Source organism: Lissotriton vulgaris, chromosome 7 (assembly GCF_964263255.1).
Source record: "Lissotriton vulgaris chromosome 7, aLisVul1.2, whole genome shotgun sequence".
NCBI classification, from domain to species: Eukaryota; Metazoa; Chordata; class Amphibia; order Caudata; family Salamandridae; genus Lissotriton; species Lissotriton vulgaris.
This window is the reverse complement of record NC_141695.1, coordinates 324,293,539-324,311,698: the sequence shown is the minus strand read 5'-3', so window position 1 is coordinate 324,311,698 and position 18,160 is coordinate 324,293,539. Positions and strand designations below refer to the sequence as shown.

General features: G+C 46.1%; 1 protein-coding gene across 4 annotated transcripts in view; it reads right to left on the bottom strand.

Moving 5' to 3' along the window:
- Positions 1 to 18,160, bottom strand: part of LOC147701483 (AP-2 complex subunit alpha-1) — a 323,652-nt gene that overhangs the window by 130,425 nt on the left and 175,067 nt on the right. For all 4 annotated transcript variants that reach the window (XR_015297469.1, XM_086930156.1, XM_086930157.1 and 1 more), the window contains exons 12-15: positions 13,851 to 13,948; positions 13,156 to 13,387; positions 12,471 to 12,635; positions 12,131 to 12,288 (exon numbers count right to left, since the gene is read on the bottom strand). Coding sequence is in view for 3 of the 4 variants with exons in the window: in XM_086930156.1 (XP_086786282.1) it covers positions 12,131 to 12,288; positions 12,471 to 12,635; positions 13,156 to 13,387; positions 13,851 to 13,948 (653 nt within the window). In the remaining variant the exon portion in view is untranslated. The remainder of the gene's footprint in view (positions 1 to 12,130; positions 12,289 to 12,470; positions 12,636 to 13,155; positions 13,388 to 13,850; positions 13,949 to 18,160) is intronic.

Sequence of the window (18,160 nt, the reverse complement as noted above, 5' to 3'; positions counted from 1 at the left end):
TTGATACCTGCGGGTCATTGTTCTGCGCATTATAAATTGCCAATCAATCACTGTTGTGCCTGTTCTGTCATCTGCTGTTCAGTGTGACGTTCCTATACTAGTTTTATTTTTTTTTAGGTTAATCATCTTTCGTGATGTTGTCGCTCATGTTCGTTTGATTGTTGTTTTTTACTATTAGTCTGTTCACCTTTTTTCTATGATCATTCCATATTTTGATTGTTCTTTGTTTCTCCTTGTAGTTGTCTCTCATCTTGTGCCAACCCATTCCCTAGATGTCTTCCTCCTTCCTGCCCCTTCATCCCGTCCCCAAGGTCTCATTGTTTCTTATTAGTCTGGTAAGTGGTAAAACCTTTGCATGCTATTTTTGACCGCGATTGTTTGCGTGTTTTATTTACACACATGTAGTTGGTTTCCCCTGAGTTGTTAATACCTATTTCCTCTTTTCTGTTATGAAGTAGACTTCTCTGATCTCGGACTCCGGCGTGATTTTGCCATCTGTCCTGTCCCGCAGCTCCCCGCTCCCGATGCCATTTACCTTATTCTGGTTATTTATTCTGTTCTTCCTGACTGAAGTCTCTCGGCTTCTGGTCAACAGTTCTCTCTCTATCTTCTATTCCCCCTATCTTTCTTTTCTTTCCTCTTTCTTTTTCTCTGCTTTTCTTTTTCTTCTCTCTTTTACTCTCTCATGTCTCTCCTCTGGTTCTCCTTATTTTTCTTTGTTTTTGTTTTCTACTTTTGATTATCTGATTGTATCTTGACTGTTTATTATTCTCTATTTTCTTTTTAAAAAATTGCTATTTTGTATCTTTTTCTTTTTACCTGCATTAATTCTAGTATTTTTGGACACCTTTATAATGATTCTATATTCGGGTTGAATTGTATGATGATTGTGTCATTATTGTTGCTTTTCTTTGTCTTGTAATGACTGAAAATGTTCGAATTATCTCATGGAATGTAAAGGGATTGCGAAATCCAGTTAAAAAGCAACGTGTTCTTACTCACCTCTCTAAGCTCCAGTGTAAAATAGCATCTTACAAGAAACGCATCTTAATGAGAATGATGCTAATTCCCTTAAAAAACAATGGGTGGGGCATGTTTACAGTTCCCCTTCAAAAGATAGGAAACCTGGAGTAGTCATATTATTTCATAAATCCTTATCCCTCACAATAGATAAAGAAGAGATAGATGATGATGGTCGTTGGCTTATTCTCCACACTACTATTAATGGTTCGCAGGTTTCCTTGCTTAACATTTGTGGCCCACAGGCATTGATTCACAATTTTGGCACTCCATGTCACATACCCTTCATGCATGTTGTAGTTCTAATCTCATAGTGGGAGGTGACAGTAACCAGATTATGGACCCTTTTTCAGATAGGAAATCTTCCTTTAGATATATTCCAAGTAAAATGCAAGAAACATTTGTTAGGACCATTAATACAAGGGGCTTAATTGATGCACCTTGTGTATATATATATATTTAATCATGACAGTTTAGAATACACTTTTTACTCCCCCACTCATAATTCTACATCCAGAGCTGATTATATATTTTTAAGCCCAAATCTTCTTCCCAATTTATTACATACAAAGATTGGCTCAATTCTTATTTCTGATCACCCCCCTGTTTCAATCCTCTAAATCTCGTCGCTGGTGTTTCAATAATTATCTCTTTGAAGATCCTTCTTTTCTTGAGCAGTTCAAAGATTTTATTTCTGAATTCTTTACTCTTCACATCAGCCCAGACATGCCCTTTCATACTGTCTGGGATTCTTTCAAAGCAACAGCTAGAGGCTTCCTTATAGATTATGTAGCTAGTGAACAATATCGCAAGGAATCCGTTGCTTTGCTTTCTTCCATAAAAAAATTGGCACATGCATATTTTTCTTCTAACTCTGCAGGCATCGTTAAGACTCTAATCCAAGCAAAGCTAGATTTTAATAAGAAATCTACAGAAGAAGCCTCAGGGACTTTGTTAAAAATGAACTCTAAATGTTATGGTGGTCGTAATCGTGCTGGTAAATTACTGGCAAACTATTTAAAGATTAAATCGCAAAAACCCAGAATAGTAAAGATTATTGATGATCACGATATTCCTCGTCTTAAGGATAAAGAAATAAATACAGTGCTTCACAGACTTCTTCAAGACCCTTTATACCCCTTCTCCTTCAGAAGCTTTATTTGGATTATTTTTTTAACTCGTTACCCCGATCTTCTCCTCTTCCCGATTGCTCCTTCTTGAGGCTATGATTTGTCTTATTCCTAAAAAAGATAAAGATCCCTCTAGATGTTCCAATTATCGTCGTATATCTTTGATTAATCTTGATTGCAAACTATTTGCTAAGGTATTAGCCCTCTGTATTAACCAGGTCCTTCCGATTTAATTGGTTCTGAACAAACAGGGTTTGTAAAGGGAAGGAATATTACTGATAACTCATCTTGCCTCTAAGGGCTCTTCTCCTACAGCGGCCATAGCATTGGATACCGAAAAGGCTTTTGACCGCGTTCATTGGCTTTTTATGATGCTATCTCTTAAATGGAATGGTTTTGGTCCTTCTATTTTGTCCCTTATAAACCTATTATACTCCTCACCTTCCACCTCAGTTTTTGTTAATAGTTCCCAATCTTAATTTTCCTCTAAAAAGGGGCACCCGTCAAGGATGTCCTCTTTCCCCATTACTTTTTATACTCTCTCTTGAGCCCTTTCTCCATTCTCTACGGCATTCCCCAACTTTCCGGGCTTTAGGCATAAATCTATTGAAATAAAATTTAATGCATACGCAGATATTATGTTATATGTTTCTGATCCTTCCTCTTCTATGCCCGCTTTTACCGAGCTTCTTTCTTCTTATGCGACCCTGTATGGTTATAAATTAAATTTTTCCAAATCTGAAGTACTTCCCTTAAATACATTTTTTTTAAAAAGCATGTTTGAAGGTATTGATTTTAAATGGAACACCACTACTATCACTTGTTTAGGAATTAAGGGCCAGATGTAGGTAATCCAGATTTACCGATTCTAAAATACAGAATTTTATCGATTCGGTATTTTAGAATCGGTAAATGGGATGTAGGTATTCATTCGGTATTTTTTACCGAATCGGTAAGATTCGGTAAATACCAAATCGGTATTTACCGATTCGGTATTTCCCATTCATCCCTATGGGCCTCCAGGCCCATAAGAATGAATGGGAATTACAGAATCGGTAAATAACGATTCGGTAAAAGGGGGAACACATTCAAGGGTGGCAGAGTAAAATACCAATCTGCACTCTGCACTACCACTCTGCACTCTCAATCTGCACTCTGCACTACCACTCTGCACTACCAATCTGCACTCTGCACTACCACTCGCACTCTCGATCTGCACTCTGCACTACCACTCTGCACTACCACTCGCACTCTCAATCTGCACTCTGCACTCTGCACTACCACTCTGCACTAGCACTCTGCACTACCACTCTGCACTCTGCACTACCACTCTGCACTCTGCACTACCAATCTGCACTCTGCACTACCAATCTGCACTCTGCACTACCACTCTGCACTACCACTCTGCACTCTGCACTACCACTCTGCACTACCACTCTGCACTACCATTCTGCACTACCACTCTGCACACTCAATCTGCACTCTGCACTGCTACTCTGCACACTGCACTACCACTCTGCACACTCAATCTGCACTCTGCACACTGCACTACCACTCTGCACACTCAATCTGCATTCTGCACTACCACTCTGCACTACCACTCTGCACTCTGCACTACCACTCTGCACTCTGCTGCAAATGCTACTTACCAGTATGCATCTGTTCTTGGCATGTAGGGCTGCTGACATTCATATCTGTGCATAGTCCGCCACCTAGTGTTGGGTCCGGATGATTGCACATTGTTGTCCTGGAAGAGTCTTCGAAGTATCACGAGATAGGTGGCTCCTCCCCTGGACTACAGTGCGCATGGGCATCGCCTCCATCCCCAGATTGTTTTTAGCCATTGGCAGAGATGGAGTGAGAAGTGAGTGATGACCATGCTATGAGCATATATGTGTATATGAATACATACTGCAGCTGCTACAGGCGCCGGGGAGGAGGGTGGGCGATATGAATGTCAGCAGCCCTACATGCCAAGAACAGATGCATACTGGTAAGTAGCATTTGCAGTTCGAGGCATGTGGGCTGCTGAATTCATATCTGTGCATAGAATACATAGCAGTCCCTCCATTAGCGGCGGCCGCCCGTGCCAGCTGCAGCAGTCTGAAAAAGTGTTTTTAGAACAGCCTGACCAACAGCTGCCTGTTGTTTTGAATGGACGTCTACACAGTAGTGCTTAGTGAAAGTATGAGTGGTAGACCATGTGGCTGCTCTACAGATGTCTTCTAAGGGAATGTTACCTAAGAAAGCCATAGAGGCCCCCAACTTCCTGGTGGAGTGGGCCCTCGGTGGTATAGTGAGAGTGCGCTTTGCTTTAGCGTAGCAGATCTGAATGCACTTTACTATCCATCTAGCTATTCCTGCTTTGGAGATTGCATTTCCCTTGTGTTGTGTGGCAAAAGCAACAAAAAGTTGTTGGGTTTTGCGGAAATCTTTTGTCCTGTCCACATAATACATCAAAGCCCTTTTTACATCAAGGGTGTGGAGCATCCGCTCCGCCAGCGTCTCTGGGTTTTGGAAAAACACCGGCAATTCAATGGTTTGGTTTATGTGAAAGTGTGAGACCACTTTTGGTAAGAACTTAGGGTTAGTGCGGAGCACCACCCTGTTAGCATGTACCTGGAAGAAAGGTTCTTGGATGGTGAGCGCCTGCAGTTCGCTGACCCTCCGTAGCGATGTGATTGCTACTAGGAACGCAACCTTCCAGGTCAAAAATTGCAGCTCGCAAGAGTGTAGTGGCTCAAAGGGAGGACCCATCAGCCTTGTAAGAACCACATTGAGGTTCCATTCCGGAGCTGGTGGAGTCCTTGGTGGAATGACTCTTTTGAGTCCTTCCAGAAAAGCCTTGATAGCAGGGACCTTGAAGAGTGACAGGTGCTGCCTATTCTGGAGGTATGCTGCCATAGCCGACAGGTGAATGCGGATGGAAGAGTAAGCTAGATTACAACGATACAGGTGAAAGAGGTAGCATATGATGTTTTGAATGGAAGCGTCTAGCGGGTCAATGCTGTGCTCCACGCAGTAGACGACAAACCTCTTCCATTTAGCCGCATAACAAGCTCTAGTAGTGGGCTTTCTTGCCTCCCGAATAATGTCCATGCAATCGGGAGGAAGATTAAGGTAGCCAAACTCTAGGACTTCAGGAGCCAGATCGCCAGGTTGAGCTGTTGCGGATCTGGGTGCTGAATGTCGCCATGGCTCTGCGTCAGAAGGCTGGGAGTGAGATGAAGCCTTTGATGCGGTACCACGGAGAGTTCCAGAAACGTGGTGTACCACGGTTGGCGAGCCCACGTTGGAGCAACCAGGATGAGCGTCATCGAGTGTTGCCTGAGCTTGCGTGCCACCAGCGGTATCAGAGGTGCTGGGGGAAAAGCGTACGCAAATCTGCCTGACCAGTTCATCCACATCGCATTGCCCTGTGATTGGGGGTGTGGGAATCTGGCGGCGAAGCTTTAGCATTTTGCGTTCTCCTTTGTGGCGAACAGGTCTATCTCTGGATGACCCCACCTTTGGAAGTACGGTTGGAGTACTGATGGATGTAACTCCCACTCGTGCATCTGATGGCTGTGTCTGCTGAGCAGATCCGCCATTTGATTGTCCTTGCCTGGGAGATGTTCTGCCATGAGAAAGATGTTCCTCTGAATGGCCCACTTCCACATGCTCTGAGCCAGATGAGACAGCTGTGGAGAGTGTGTGCCTCCCTGCTTCTGGATGTAGTACATGGCCGTCATGTTGTCCGTCCGGATCAACACGACCTTGTTGCACAGATGTACTTTGAACGCCTTTAAGGCCATGAAGATTGCCATCAGTTCCAACACATTGATGTGCATCTTCCTTTGCTGAAGTGTCCATAGTCCCTGCACAGTGTAGTGGAGTACATGCGCTCCCCATCCCTGGAGAGAGGCGTCCGTTGTCAGGATGATCTGTGGGACAGGCTCTTGGAATGGTCGGCCCTTGCAAAGGTTTTGTGGATTCCACCAATGCAGAGAGTTGTATGCCCGACCGCTCACCAACACTAGGTCTGTTAGTTGCCCATGAGCCTGAGTCCACTGACGTGCTAGGCACTCCTGAAGCGGACGCATATGTAGTCTCGCGTGCGGGACAATGGAGATGCAGGAGGCCATCATGCCTATCAACTGCATGAACACCTTCGCCGGAAGCGAGTGCTGGGGTCTGAACCGTTGGATCAGCGCCTGGATACTGGCGATTCTCACTGAATTCGGCTGCGCAGTGGCTGCCAGAGTATCGATCGTCGCGCCCAGGTACTGTCGCACGTGGGCGGGCTGGAGATGGGACTTTGGGTAGTTCAGAGAGAATCCCAGATCGTGCAGGAGATGAATGGTGCGTGACACGTGGTCCACGCACTGCTGCTCCGTCTTTGCCTGAATAAGCCAGTCGTCTAGATACGGAAAGACATGGATGTGCTGGCGACGGAGATGCGCCGCCACAGTCGCTAGGCACTTTGTAAATACTCTCGGTGCCGTGGTGACCCCGAACGGCAGGACTCTGAACTGGTAATGCTGGTCTAAGATCTTGAATCTGAGATACTTTCTGTGTGAAGGATGCAGGGGAATATGGAAATAGGCATCCTTCAGATCCAGCGTTGCTAGGAAGTCCCCTTGCTGAAGCAGGGGAAGCACCTGCTGCAATGTGAGCATATGGAAGTGCTCCGAGTTGATGTACCAGTTCAGGGGCCTGAGGTCCAGGATCGGCCTGAGTGATCCGTCCTTTTTGGGGATTAGAAAATACAGGGAGTAAACTCCTGTTCCCCGTTCTTGCAATGGAACGAGCTCTATTGCCCCTTTTTGCAGCATGACCAGTACTTCTTGCTGCAACAAGGTCAAATGCTCGTCGGACATAGCACGGCCTCTTGGCGGTATGTCCGGTGGAATGGACGTAAGTTCTAGACAGTACCCGCACTGGATAATAGACCTCACCCACCTGTCCGTGGTGATGGACCTCCACGCCGGCAGGAACTGCTGGAGTCTCCCCCCGACAGGTGTCGTGTGATCGGGGGGGAGTGACAAGACGTCACTGCTTGTTGGAGGCGGTGGACCTGGAGGCATTGTTTCCACGTCCCCTGCCTTTGATATTATTGCCTCTGTAGCCACCCCTGCCCTTGTTGTTGTTATACGAGGACTGGGTGTTACCCTTGTAGTATTGCGTTGACTGGGATGCCTGGCCCCTTGAGGTGCCTCTTGAATTGGAGCGGCGAAAAGAACTCCCCCGAAACTGCTGGCTTTGCAAAGCCCCCATAGACTTGGCAGTTTCGGTATCTTTCTTCATCTTTTCTAGGGAGGCATCCACCTCAGGGCCGAACAGATGGTCAGGATTCACTGTTTGACCCAATATAGTGGTTTGTATGTCGGGTTTGAACCCAGAAATTCGAAGCCAGGCATGGCGTCTAAGTAAAACGCTAGTATTGATAGCCCTGGAGGCAGTGTCTGCCACGTCAAGGGCACATTTGATGGATGCATTTGTTATAAGTTTACCCTCCTGAATGAGCATCTCCCCCGCCTCCTTGTATTGGTCAGGCAAGTGTTGCAGGATGGCCTCTAATGTGTCGTAATGGGCCCTATCATAACGTGCAAGCAGGGCTTGGGTGTTAGAGATCCTCCATATGTTTGCTGCCTGCGCAGCAATGCGTTTGCCTGATGCCTCAAATATTTTGGATTCCTTATCTGGGGGAGGAGCATCACCAGTAGCCTGCGAATTCGCCCTTTTTCGAGCGTTGGACACCACCAGGGAGTCCAATGGCAAATGTCCCTTAATGTACGTGGGGTCCGTGGGCGCCGCCTTATACTTCCTGTCGATGCGAGGGTTGACCACCCGCGCCCGGGTGGGTTCCTTGAACACCTCCTGTGCATGCTTCAGCACCCCTTTAAGCATCGGCAGTGTCTTGACTTGTTTTTCGGCTACCGAGAAGGTGTCGACCAAGAAATCGGCATCCACGGGGTCGGAGTGCAGTTCGACGTCATGGTTCGCTGCAGCTCTCTCTATTAATGCATTGAATGCCGCCGAGTCCTCCGTCGGGGACGTCTTCGCGGCGAAAAGTTGAGTGTCCTGGCCCGACTGCGGGTCGTCTGCGTCGCCTCCTGCTGTCCAGGGCACATGCTCCTCTTCCGGATCCGAATACGCAGGATAGTTGTACTCATCCTCTTCCTCGTCCACCTCGGGCACGGGGGAGTGTGCCGGCGAGTGTTCCGGGGCCTGTGGAGACAGAGGTTCCATCAGAGCCGAAGAGTCTCTCTTGTTCTTGAGTGGAATCCTAAAAGGTTCCAAGGCCGGCTCCGATGTAATCTTTCGCTTGAGGAGCGATAATTTCCCGGTGTTGGCGTCGATGATCACCTCACGACGTTCCTCCACCGCCAGCGGTTGGAGCCGAAGCTTCGATACCACCAATGCAGCCTTCGGCGTCAACACTTCTTGAGAGTGTCCGCTCTGCTTAGGCGCGAAAGCCTTGGGCGCCGACTTGGGAGGAAGGGTAAAACGAATGGGCGTTTGTTCCTTGGCAGGCTTCGGCGTGGGCTTAGGCACTACAGTGTCCTGGCTGGGAACCACAGTAGACTGTTGGATCCGCCTTAAGGATTCTCCCACCTTCTTTGTAAGGGATGCCGAGGGCTGAACCGTCTCGAGCGACTCTTCGTCTCCGAGAGCCCGGTCGTCGGTAGGCCTCTTCTTCGGTGCCGACGCCCCATGGCCTGGCGCACCGTCGGCGTGACGCTTCTTCGAAGCCGTCTTCGGGTCCGCGACCTTTTTCGGTGCCGACGCAGCCGCGTCGGGTGCCTTCACCTTCGGCGCCGACCCCAAAGGCTTCGGGTCGGCCATTTTGGCGCGGCTCTTGTGGTCGGCCATCTTGGCGTGGCTCTTCAAGTCGGCCATTTTGGGTTTCGTGGAAGTTGACGCCTCCAGAACCTTCTTCACTAGCGCCACTTTCGGTTTCGGTTTCGCATCCGAAGGGGCGAGACCAGTTGGCTTCACTTTCTGTTTCGTGGCAGAAATGTCCGTGACCGGGCCCGGGGGCGGGGACGTAGGACTTAAAGTTAGATCTTGGGTAAGGCCCGAAGGCGATCCCTCGACCTGGGCCGTATGACGGGGAGTAACCCCGGAGTCTGGTTGGGGATGCTCTTCCTCCGAGCTATCACCCATCGTGGCACAAATCAGTTCGTCGTCCCCTACCTCACCGGAGACTTCGTCGTAGGCCTCCTCATCCGCGTCATAGGTCTCTTCCTCAGACGCGGGGCCAGAGTCCGATCCTTGTACGTCGTCCGCTTCCTCGACAGATTCCTGAAAGATGTCATCAGGCGGGGGCGCCGAAGCCGACAATTGAGCCTGGAGCCGATTAGCCCGGCGAATCTTCAGAGTCTTCTTACTCCTAAATTTGGAACACGCCATGCAGGTGTCTTCACGGTGATCCGGTGACAAGCATGTATTGCACACGGGGTGCACGTCGAGGTGCGAGTATTTAGAGTGACACAGCGGACACTTTTTGAATGGAGTCCGCTCCATAGCAAAGGGTGTAGTGTAGGCCCGTCCGCGTCGAAAGCACGTGGAAGGGTTGTAGGAGATCGGAGCTGAGAGTCAGTAAGAAACCCGAACGCAACTATACCGACGCCCAGCCTAAAGACCTTTTGGCCTCGAGTAAAAGTCGAACAACTATCGGTTCCGATAGAAGGAACCGAAAACACATCCGAACCCGATGGCGGAAAAAAACAATCTGGGGATGGAGGCGATGCCCATGCGCACTGTACTCCAGGGGAGGAGCCACCTATCTCGTGATACTTCGAAGACTCTTCCAGGACAACAATGTGCAATCATCCGGACCCAACACTAGGTGGCGGACTATGCACAGATATGAATTCAGCAGCCCACATGCCTCGAACACTACCACTCTGCACTACCACTCTGCACTCTGCACTACCACTCTGCACTCTCAAACTGCACTACCACTCTGCACTACCACTCTGCACTACCACTCTGCACTCTGCACTACCACTCTGCACTACCACTCTGCACTACCACTCTGCACTACCACTCTGCACTCTCACTCTGCACTCTGCACTACCACTCTGCACTCTGCACTACCACTCTGCACTACCACTCTGCACTCTGCACTACCACTCTGCACTACCACTCTGCACTACCACTCTGCACTACCACTCTGCACTACCACTCTGCACTACCACTCTGCACTCTGCACTACCACTCTGCACTATCACTCTGCACTCTGCACTACCACTCTGCGCTCTGCACATAACGTCGTCACCCCGAAGGCCATCTCGTGCTCCCAACCATCGTTGTTCACAATGTCCCTATCCTTCACCACAGCACAGAGCACAACAGCGTCTTCCCTCATAGACTGACATACAGCATGGTGCCCAGTAGGACTGCGCCAGATTTATATTTAGCTGGTGTCGCAGCCGCCCAAACTCACACTGTGAACCCGAAGTAGGGCATGAAAAGCGCACTCTTTACCTCTTACTGAACTCGCCACCCGTAACCCTCAAATGTTCACAATAAGCCTGAAAGTTAAAATCTTTTTAAATGCATAATTGTTGGAATGAGTGAATGTTCAATATCATCCGAAATTGCACTTTCCCACTTATTTTTATCGCAGCTAAGAGTGACAGTCAAATATACAGCTGGTACCGTGTTCTTCCCTCGTTATTCCACTTACCATGTCAGCCGCTTAAATAAACAAACTGGCAAGCCAGCCCGAAGCACCCACCAAGTCGACCCTGAAGTATCACCTCACAGGGCTATCAGTGCTCTAAAACAAACTCGCTTTACATTCCGTGTTCAAACAAGGAGGTGCAAGCTGGCTGAAAACTGTAAACCTTTTATTCCAAACAAACATTTTAAATTTCGGTAAAAGCATTTCAGCTATTCAAACATTGAAATTAGCCGAGTAAACCTGAGATGAAAGGAGCAACAAAATAATGCATGGCGCGCGCCCACCAAAACGCACTGCAGAATGGTGAATGCGCCCACAGCATCTGGATTCCATTACAGCACCTCCCTGACAGCTCCTAATTGATATTTATGGACGCCCGTGCTTGTAACCACACAGAAAATGCCAACATGGCGACCGACAAATTACATTAAGCCTATCGCGTCAAGGATAATAAAAACACAGCACAGCGAAGACGAATCACTATGCAGATGCCAAAAAAACGCGCGCGCACTAAGGAATGTGGCAGCCCGGACCCCTAAAGAAACTTTTTTTTTATAACATAAGAGCTCGGAGCTCCGCCTCCCCTGCTGACGCAGGGTTGACGTAGGCCGAGCCCTAAAAAAGGAGTCCTGGAGGTCCAGAGATACCAGCAAATTACCCTCCTGCCCACAATGATGGCTAAAATGACCTACCTGCTAAGCCCACAGATTCAAGAAGGGAAGGTTCAGGATGGGTCCCAGACCTCTGGCCTTACTTGTGGACCAAGAAGTAAAGGAAATAAAATACCATAACGCTTTCCTGTGAGGCAGGGTAAGAACCTTCACTTTCAAGATTGAGGCTTGTGCTGGAAAGCAAACTCAGGATGGAATATTTAGGACTGATTGCCAGGTCCGTCTTAGGGGCTTCAATTTATTCTAATTGTCAAGAATCTGGGAAGCTTTGCTGCTGAAGAACACAGTATCTCTTGGATACAGCAGCAGATTTGCTGCCTGAAGCCTCAAATGTCATTACCAGAATACATGATCCCATAAATACAGCAGCACACTTGCTCCACATCTCCTGGTTAATGTCCTGGTTTATCAGCCAAAAACATCATCCTATGAAACTAGCAGGCGATCCCGACCAATGCCCTTGTAAAGGCATTAGAATATGCTCATATTATTCAATATTCCTCCAACTAGCTTATACCCTTCCTGCCATACAAACATTTGGAGCCGTACCAGGCCCTCAGGTTGATGATCTGATCCAAACATCTTGAAGGTGCAACAGGTCAAAAATGTGTAGAAAAGTGAAAATCTGCGCCTACCTGAGGAAGTTATCTTCTGCACCTGATGTCAATCCTGCAGTAGCAGACGATGTGTCCGAAAAGACATCAACAAGGAGGCTCCCTGCACTAGGAGCCACAGATCCCAACTGAGGGGCAGCCCGTAGACCAAGAAGATCTGCGGATGGGGACGGAGTTGACTAGAAATGGGAAACAGATTTAAAAAAACCACTAATGAGATGCCAACCAAGCTAAAAGCACATCTGCCAGGGATATCAGAAGGTATGCAAAGGACACACATCATCTTCCCATAGACACTCAAAGGGCTATGGAATATCCCAGCTTTTCACCACCCTTTTGGATAAATGGGACAGTCACGTACCGCTGTGCTAGGAGTAGGCTCTACTCCTCCGTTGACCTCTGAGTTCTGATCCTTTTTACCCTCCTCCAGGTCGCTCACTGCATTAGGGCCCTTCTTCTTTTTCAGCTTATTCAGGATGGAGGATTCTCGTTCAGGAAAGGGGGGCATCTCCTCCAGAACAGTGGCCTGTTAAAGGGATAAAAAAGAGCAAGCAACATGAAGCAAGAAAACTGAGGCAAGAGCAACATTTAAAAGAAAACACCAGAAATGCAAAGCCGTGAAAATAAATGAGTTTTTAGGTGAAGAAGTATCAGCAGGAGAAAGGGCAGCAGGGAGATATAAGCAACCAGGAAAAACTGCAGTGACAGGAGAAAGATGTTCAAAGAGAAACCAACCAGTGTAAAGAAAAAACACCAACACAATCGAAATCAGAAGTGGGGAGAAAGAAAATCAGCAGGGTAAAAGAGAGAGAGAGAAACTAAAGAAGAAAGTTTATGAGAGTGAAAGCAGCAGTGCGGAGAGAATGCAAGGCAGTAACCGAGAACAACAACAAAAAATATGAGGTAGAGTGCAAAAATAGCAGTGAGAAGGTAGAGCAAAGAGCATGATAGCAAAGAAGACAAACTGTATTGGAGACAGTACCCTGTTAGGCTGTTACAAGTAATAATGGGTGGCCCTACAGAGTATGTGACGCTATTGTACTCACCAGGACATCAGTACTGGCGATAGAGCTAAGCTTCAGGTACTCAACGGCCCGCTGCTGCAGCTCCACATCAGCATTGCGTATTTGGCTGTCAGACCTCAACACCTCCTGAATAGTGGGCTTTGTCTCGGGGAAAAGGTTGATGAACTTGATGTAGGTGGAGAGGAGAAGGGCACGTGTGGACACACTGCACAGGTGAAACTTGGAGTGCAGTAGGTTAAACTGCACCAGGGGGCTGACAGAAGAAGGATCCAACAAAAACACAAATTAGAGATTAACTTCAAGATATCAAATTCAGGCAATGATGCAGAAGTGATCACCTTTAGCCAATGTGATCACTTAAAACTATGTTGCAGAATTAAAAGGGGGTTGCTGATTAAGAGAGGGCTGTACAGGCAGAGCCGTATGTGGTTTTCAATTTAATAGCAGTTAGGGAGCGCTGGTCCGGATGGAAGGATGGAAGGACACCGGCAGCACTACACTCACTTCCCAGTGATGTAAGAGTGTGCTATGCATGGAGTGCTGAAGGTCAAAACTGAGTGCAGTGGTGTGTAGAAGTTTACTTCTGAATTAGTCAGAGCCGCTATTAGAAAAATCTGTAAAGCTACTGGTTTTCTGATTATGGTTCCCTCATCATGCCTATTCATGCCTGCAACCATGCTGGCAAAGGGGATGTAAAAAAGAATTTCTGAACGTACCTGGATCTGGGGTCACCAGCTATAAGGTTGCCAAATTCACCCAGAATGTAACCACCAACTTTCACCATGTTCTCATGGCATGCTGGGGCCTGCAGAGCCTGTTCACAACACAGGGAGAAAAGAGACAACATTTTAACTTACTGGATCTGGTGCGTCTAGCTATAAGGTTGCATAATTCACCTAAGTTTTGCCACAGACTTTCACCATGTTCTCATGGCATGCTGGGACCTACAGTGTCTGCTCAGGGGACAGGGAACAAAAGACATTTTAAACCACTGACAGTTTCTGTTCTGAATCTCAGGCCTCCTCTCCTACTTTGGGGTCATATTCAGCTTTCACAAAGCCTTTGGTTCATCAATGATTCATTTCAGCTAGTAACAACCTGGTTATGATATTCATAACTGGGGAAAGCTGCTCAGTACCAAAATTGAGCACAACAATAGAGACAGCTAACTACACACACACACTTTGGTTTGCAACATGAATCAGGAATGGAGGAGGCTTTACACTAAGCATTATGACATGCTGCTTCTTTGGAATTGTCTATCTTTGTACTCAAAGACCATGTTATTCTCAAGCAATAGAGCAGAATAATCTTCAATGGAATCCTGTCTCACCCCATCTTATCCGATACTTACTTCAAACTGTGAATTAAATTCTCCTCCACAGAAGAATCATGTAATTCAGAGGTTCACACAGTTAAATATTCCAGTTCACATTTTCAATGCAGTTCAGTAATGGCACTGAATACTTCACATCCAATATATTTAGTCATTTATTCCAGACTCTAACCATTACCTCTATTTCAAGGTGAGCCACAGCACCATTCAGTCAATCAGAAACTACAAAGAGATCTTGTGATACATGGGGAAAGTGGAAAGCTTCCCTTCATGGTCCCTACGATTGGGGGGCCTCTGTCCCTGTTTGGTCGGACTCTTTAGGGCTGGAACCAGCCTTTCTACTGTACAAAACATGTATCTCATCCAGGAGCTCCTGTAACTGCAGCTTTGGAAACACACTAGATACTTTTTCACATAATTGGGTATGTATGTCCCTGTCAGACCTGCATGCAGCTTCAGTGAAACCTCAAAAGGTATATGCAATATCATCATCATTCAACTTTATTTTGGTCGGAGACCATAAAAGTGCATGCGCAAAATACAGCATACAGAGAATATTAAAACTAGACCTGCACATTGGGAACCAAAAGGAGTGGTACACAACAAGAGGTAGAGTACAATGAGCATTAAAACGTTGGTAACTGATTGGAAGTTTAAAAAAAACACAGTAGGCTAAAAACAGAGCTAAAAGTATCCATAGGAACACAAACTAATAGTCCATTCTGATTTAGGTGAACACAGGTAAAAAGTTAGTAATCTCTGCAAAGGTTTCACACTTTCGACAGAAGCCTTCTTAATGTCCACATGTGGCACAGGAACTTGGCAACAACACAAACAATTGTCAGGCTAGAATCTGATCTTAAGATGCAAAGCGCCTCAACATGATGGCATGTACCCAGCTGTTTACAGATTGGTTTCAGCCATTTATGTCTTGGGCAAGAGTACCTGGGACAAACGAAAAGCACGTGGGCAATGGACTCTACAGAACATGTGCCCCTGGGGCAATGCTGCGAGGAATTCGATGTCTGCCTCCAGGTGCTAGTATATGAGTTTAGAGGAAGTGATCCAAAGCGGAATTGCATATAGAGTTTCCTGTCGAGTGGAATGGCTCATAAAACCCATTGATTTTAAAATTAATAAAATCCAAGGTTAGGCATCCACACGAGGATCTGGTGACCTAGCCCTAGGCTACCCATTCCCAAAAGTACTTCTAAAGGGCATCTTTGCTAAGGGGTGGTAAATGGTCCTTATTGTCCCAGAGGGCCTCTAGACCTAATGCTCTTAGAGAGGTTTTCACATTGCAAATCCAGCCAATCATGCTGGAAAGGTTGAGAACGACCACCTCTTCAAGAGCGGCAGCATACAAGGCCAACTCCGGGGTGGTCCTAATACGCAGCCAGAATAGTAGGGGTTGCAACTTGACCTTTTCCACAATGGATGGTTATTCGAGTCAAGTCTTAATGGATGGAGTGGTGTGCTCTGCGGTAGGGAAACAAGAGACCTGAGAAACTTGTTATATGAGTTCAGTAGAGCATTCATCCTTTCAAATCCCCATATTTCTGCTCCATATAGCACCGCGCCCACAGCTTTAGCCTCATAAATCTGAATTGGGGCTGCCACTGGTTTAGAAAAAGAGGTACTATGCTCCTTAAGCAAGGTCCCAACGATTTGACTGTGCTTTAGCGTCTGCTTTTCTATGTGGGGTTTCCATGACATATCTTCGGAGATGGTATATGCAATATCTCACCTCCTGAAGGCAATCATCAGACTCACCCGAGAGCACGGGTGGCACCAGAGATTCACACATCCAATAGGCAGAAAGATCTTAATCTCTTTTGCCAGTAAAGTGACTGTAGTTGCAATGGATTCTATTACCTTCTGACCAATATTCACTGCACTGGATTAGAGTGCAAATTAAGTTCAAATAGCACTGTATGACCCTACATATGTCTCTTGCCAATACTGTGCAGTCACTTTGAGCATCAGATGTCCGACCACTCCATCTGGTACAGAAATAGTTAATTTATCCTTAATACATTGACTGCAGACTCAACGCTGAGCTGTCAAAGTAGAATACATACTGTTACTGCTTTCCTAGGATAGTGCTGCATGTGGCGACATAATCGGAATTCTAAGCCCAAGGGCTACCTGCTATTTATTTAAGGAGGGAAAATTAAGTCATTAGAGATTACTGAACAAAATGCTCACTATTATTGGGAGATCTCACTCATGCAAGTTGCATGGAAACAAGACCGTTCAAAATAGGCTAGTGTGCTAGTAAACTCCTGAGAGATAGCCCTTCATAAAGAGTGCGGAGTACTTTTAGAAATCCAAGTTACAGCATCAAGTGATGGAAAATGGCTAAAATGCTCAGCTACCATAAAGGAATAAAAGACAGTTGCAGCATTAATGTTGCATCCCCATCGTCGTCCCAGCAAAATCCAAAACAAAAGTGGGTATTGGGATATCCCTTTTCCCCAGGTAGCTATATTTTACTGATTCTGCCTGTTATTTCATGAGACCTCTGTTTAATTTTCTCTGCTATTGGTGCGTCATCTCAACTTGAATGGAAAAGCCTACATTCAAAATCCTTGAGCAAGACTACAAAGAGAGGGAAAAGGTTAGACTGTAACAAAGTTCAATGCATACTATATCCCTAAATCCCAAAAAGAAAGATTCACTTGAGATCCTTACCATAGATCCTTTAAAAATCCTAATACAGAACAATGCAGGGCCTAATGTAAACATTCAGCAATTTTCAGGGGGAAAATGTTATATTCAGTTTTATACAGCGCGACATTTGCCCAAGGACGTCTTGAGGCTAGCTTCTGCAGAACAGAGATATAGCACACCATATGGAAACCCACATCTTCCTAGAAAGATGAAAATAACCATGTCTTGAAATGTTTCCTAAAGGTCATTAAATCCTGCTGGGCTCTGAGGTGCGCAGGTAGCTTGTCCCACAGTCTGAAAGTAGAGTATATCATGCTTCTACCACCCAATGAGGCACTGTAAACTCTAGGTACTCTAACCAATTTAGAAGTTAATATTTTAGAAGTTAATAATTTTCTAATCACTATATAAATATGTTTATATTGTTTAAGAAGAGAATGGTGTATTCTATCATTCTTCAATAGCATGCTACACTCAATATTAATCCATTTTCTGATCCATGTCCCACTTGGTGTCTTATTTCCACTGTACGTTAGCCAGCAACACTGCTCTGTGAGGTGAGTGTTTCCTGCTCATATTTAAGTGTTACATGCAGATCACAAGTTCAAATCCCTGCAGGATTGAGGCAGCCCTTTCACCTTGCATTGTGGAGAAAATTCGCTATATGCAACACCTATAATTTACAGCTCTCGTTTTTAATACACTTGTGCCATTACGGGTCCTTACTGTTGTAAAGGGAATATTGATTTTCAAGTAATCTGCATTAAGGTTTCCGGTGTTTTGGTTCTATAACTACCTTACAGTTACTGAACGGGAAATCCCTTTTTCACATACGGTATAATCTTTGTATGTTTGTATGTATGTATGTGATATATGAATCTTGAATGTAGCTACAAAAGACCCGAGCACAGTAGGTCATGGGTTTTACAGGGGGTAATGCAAAAGTAGAGGGTAGAAGAACCAAATAATAAATGTTGGAAAGATTATAAGGAAACACCACATACAGACAAAAAGGCT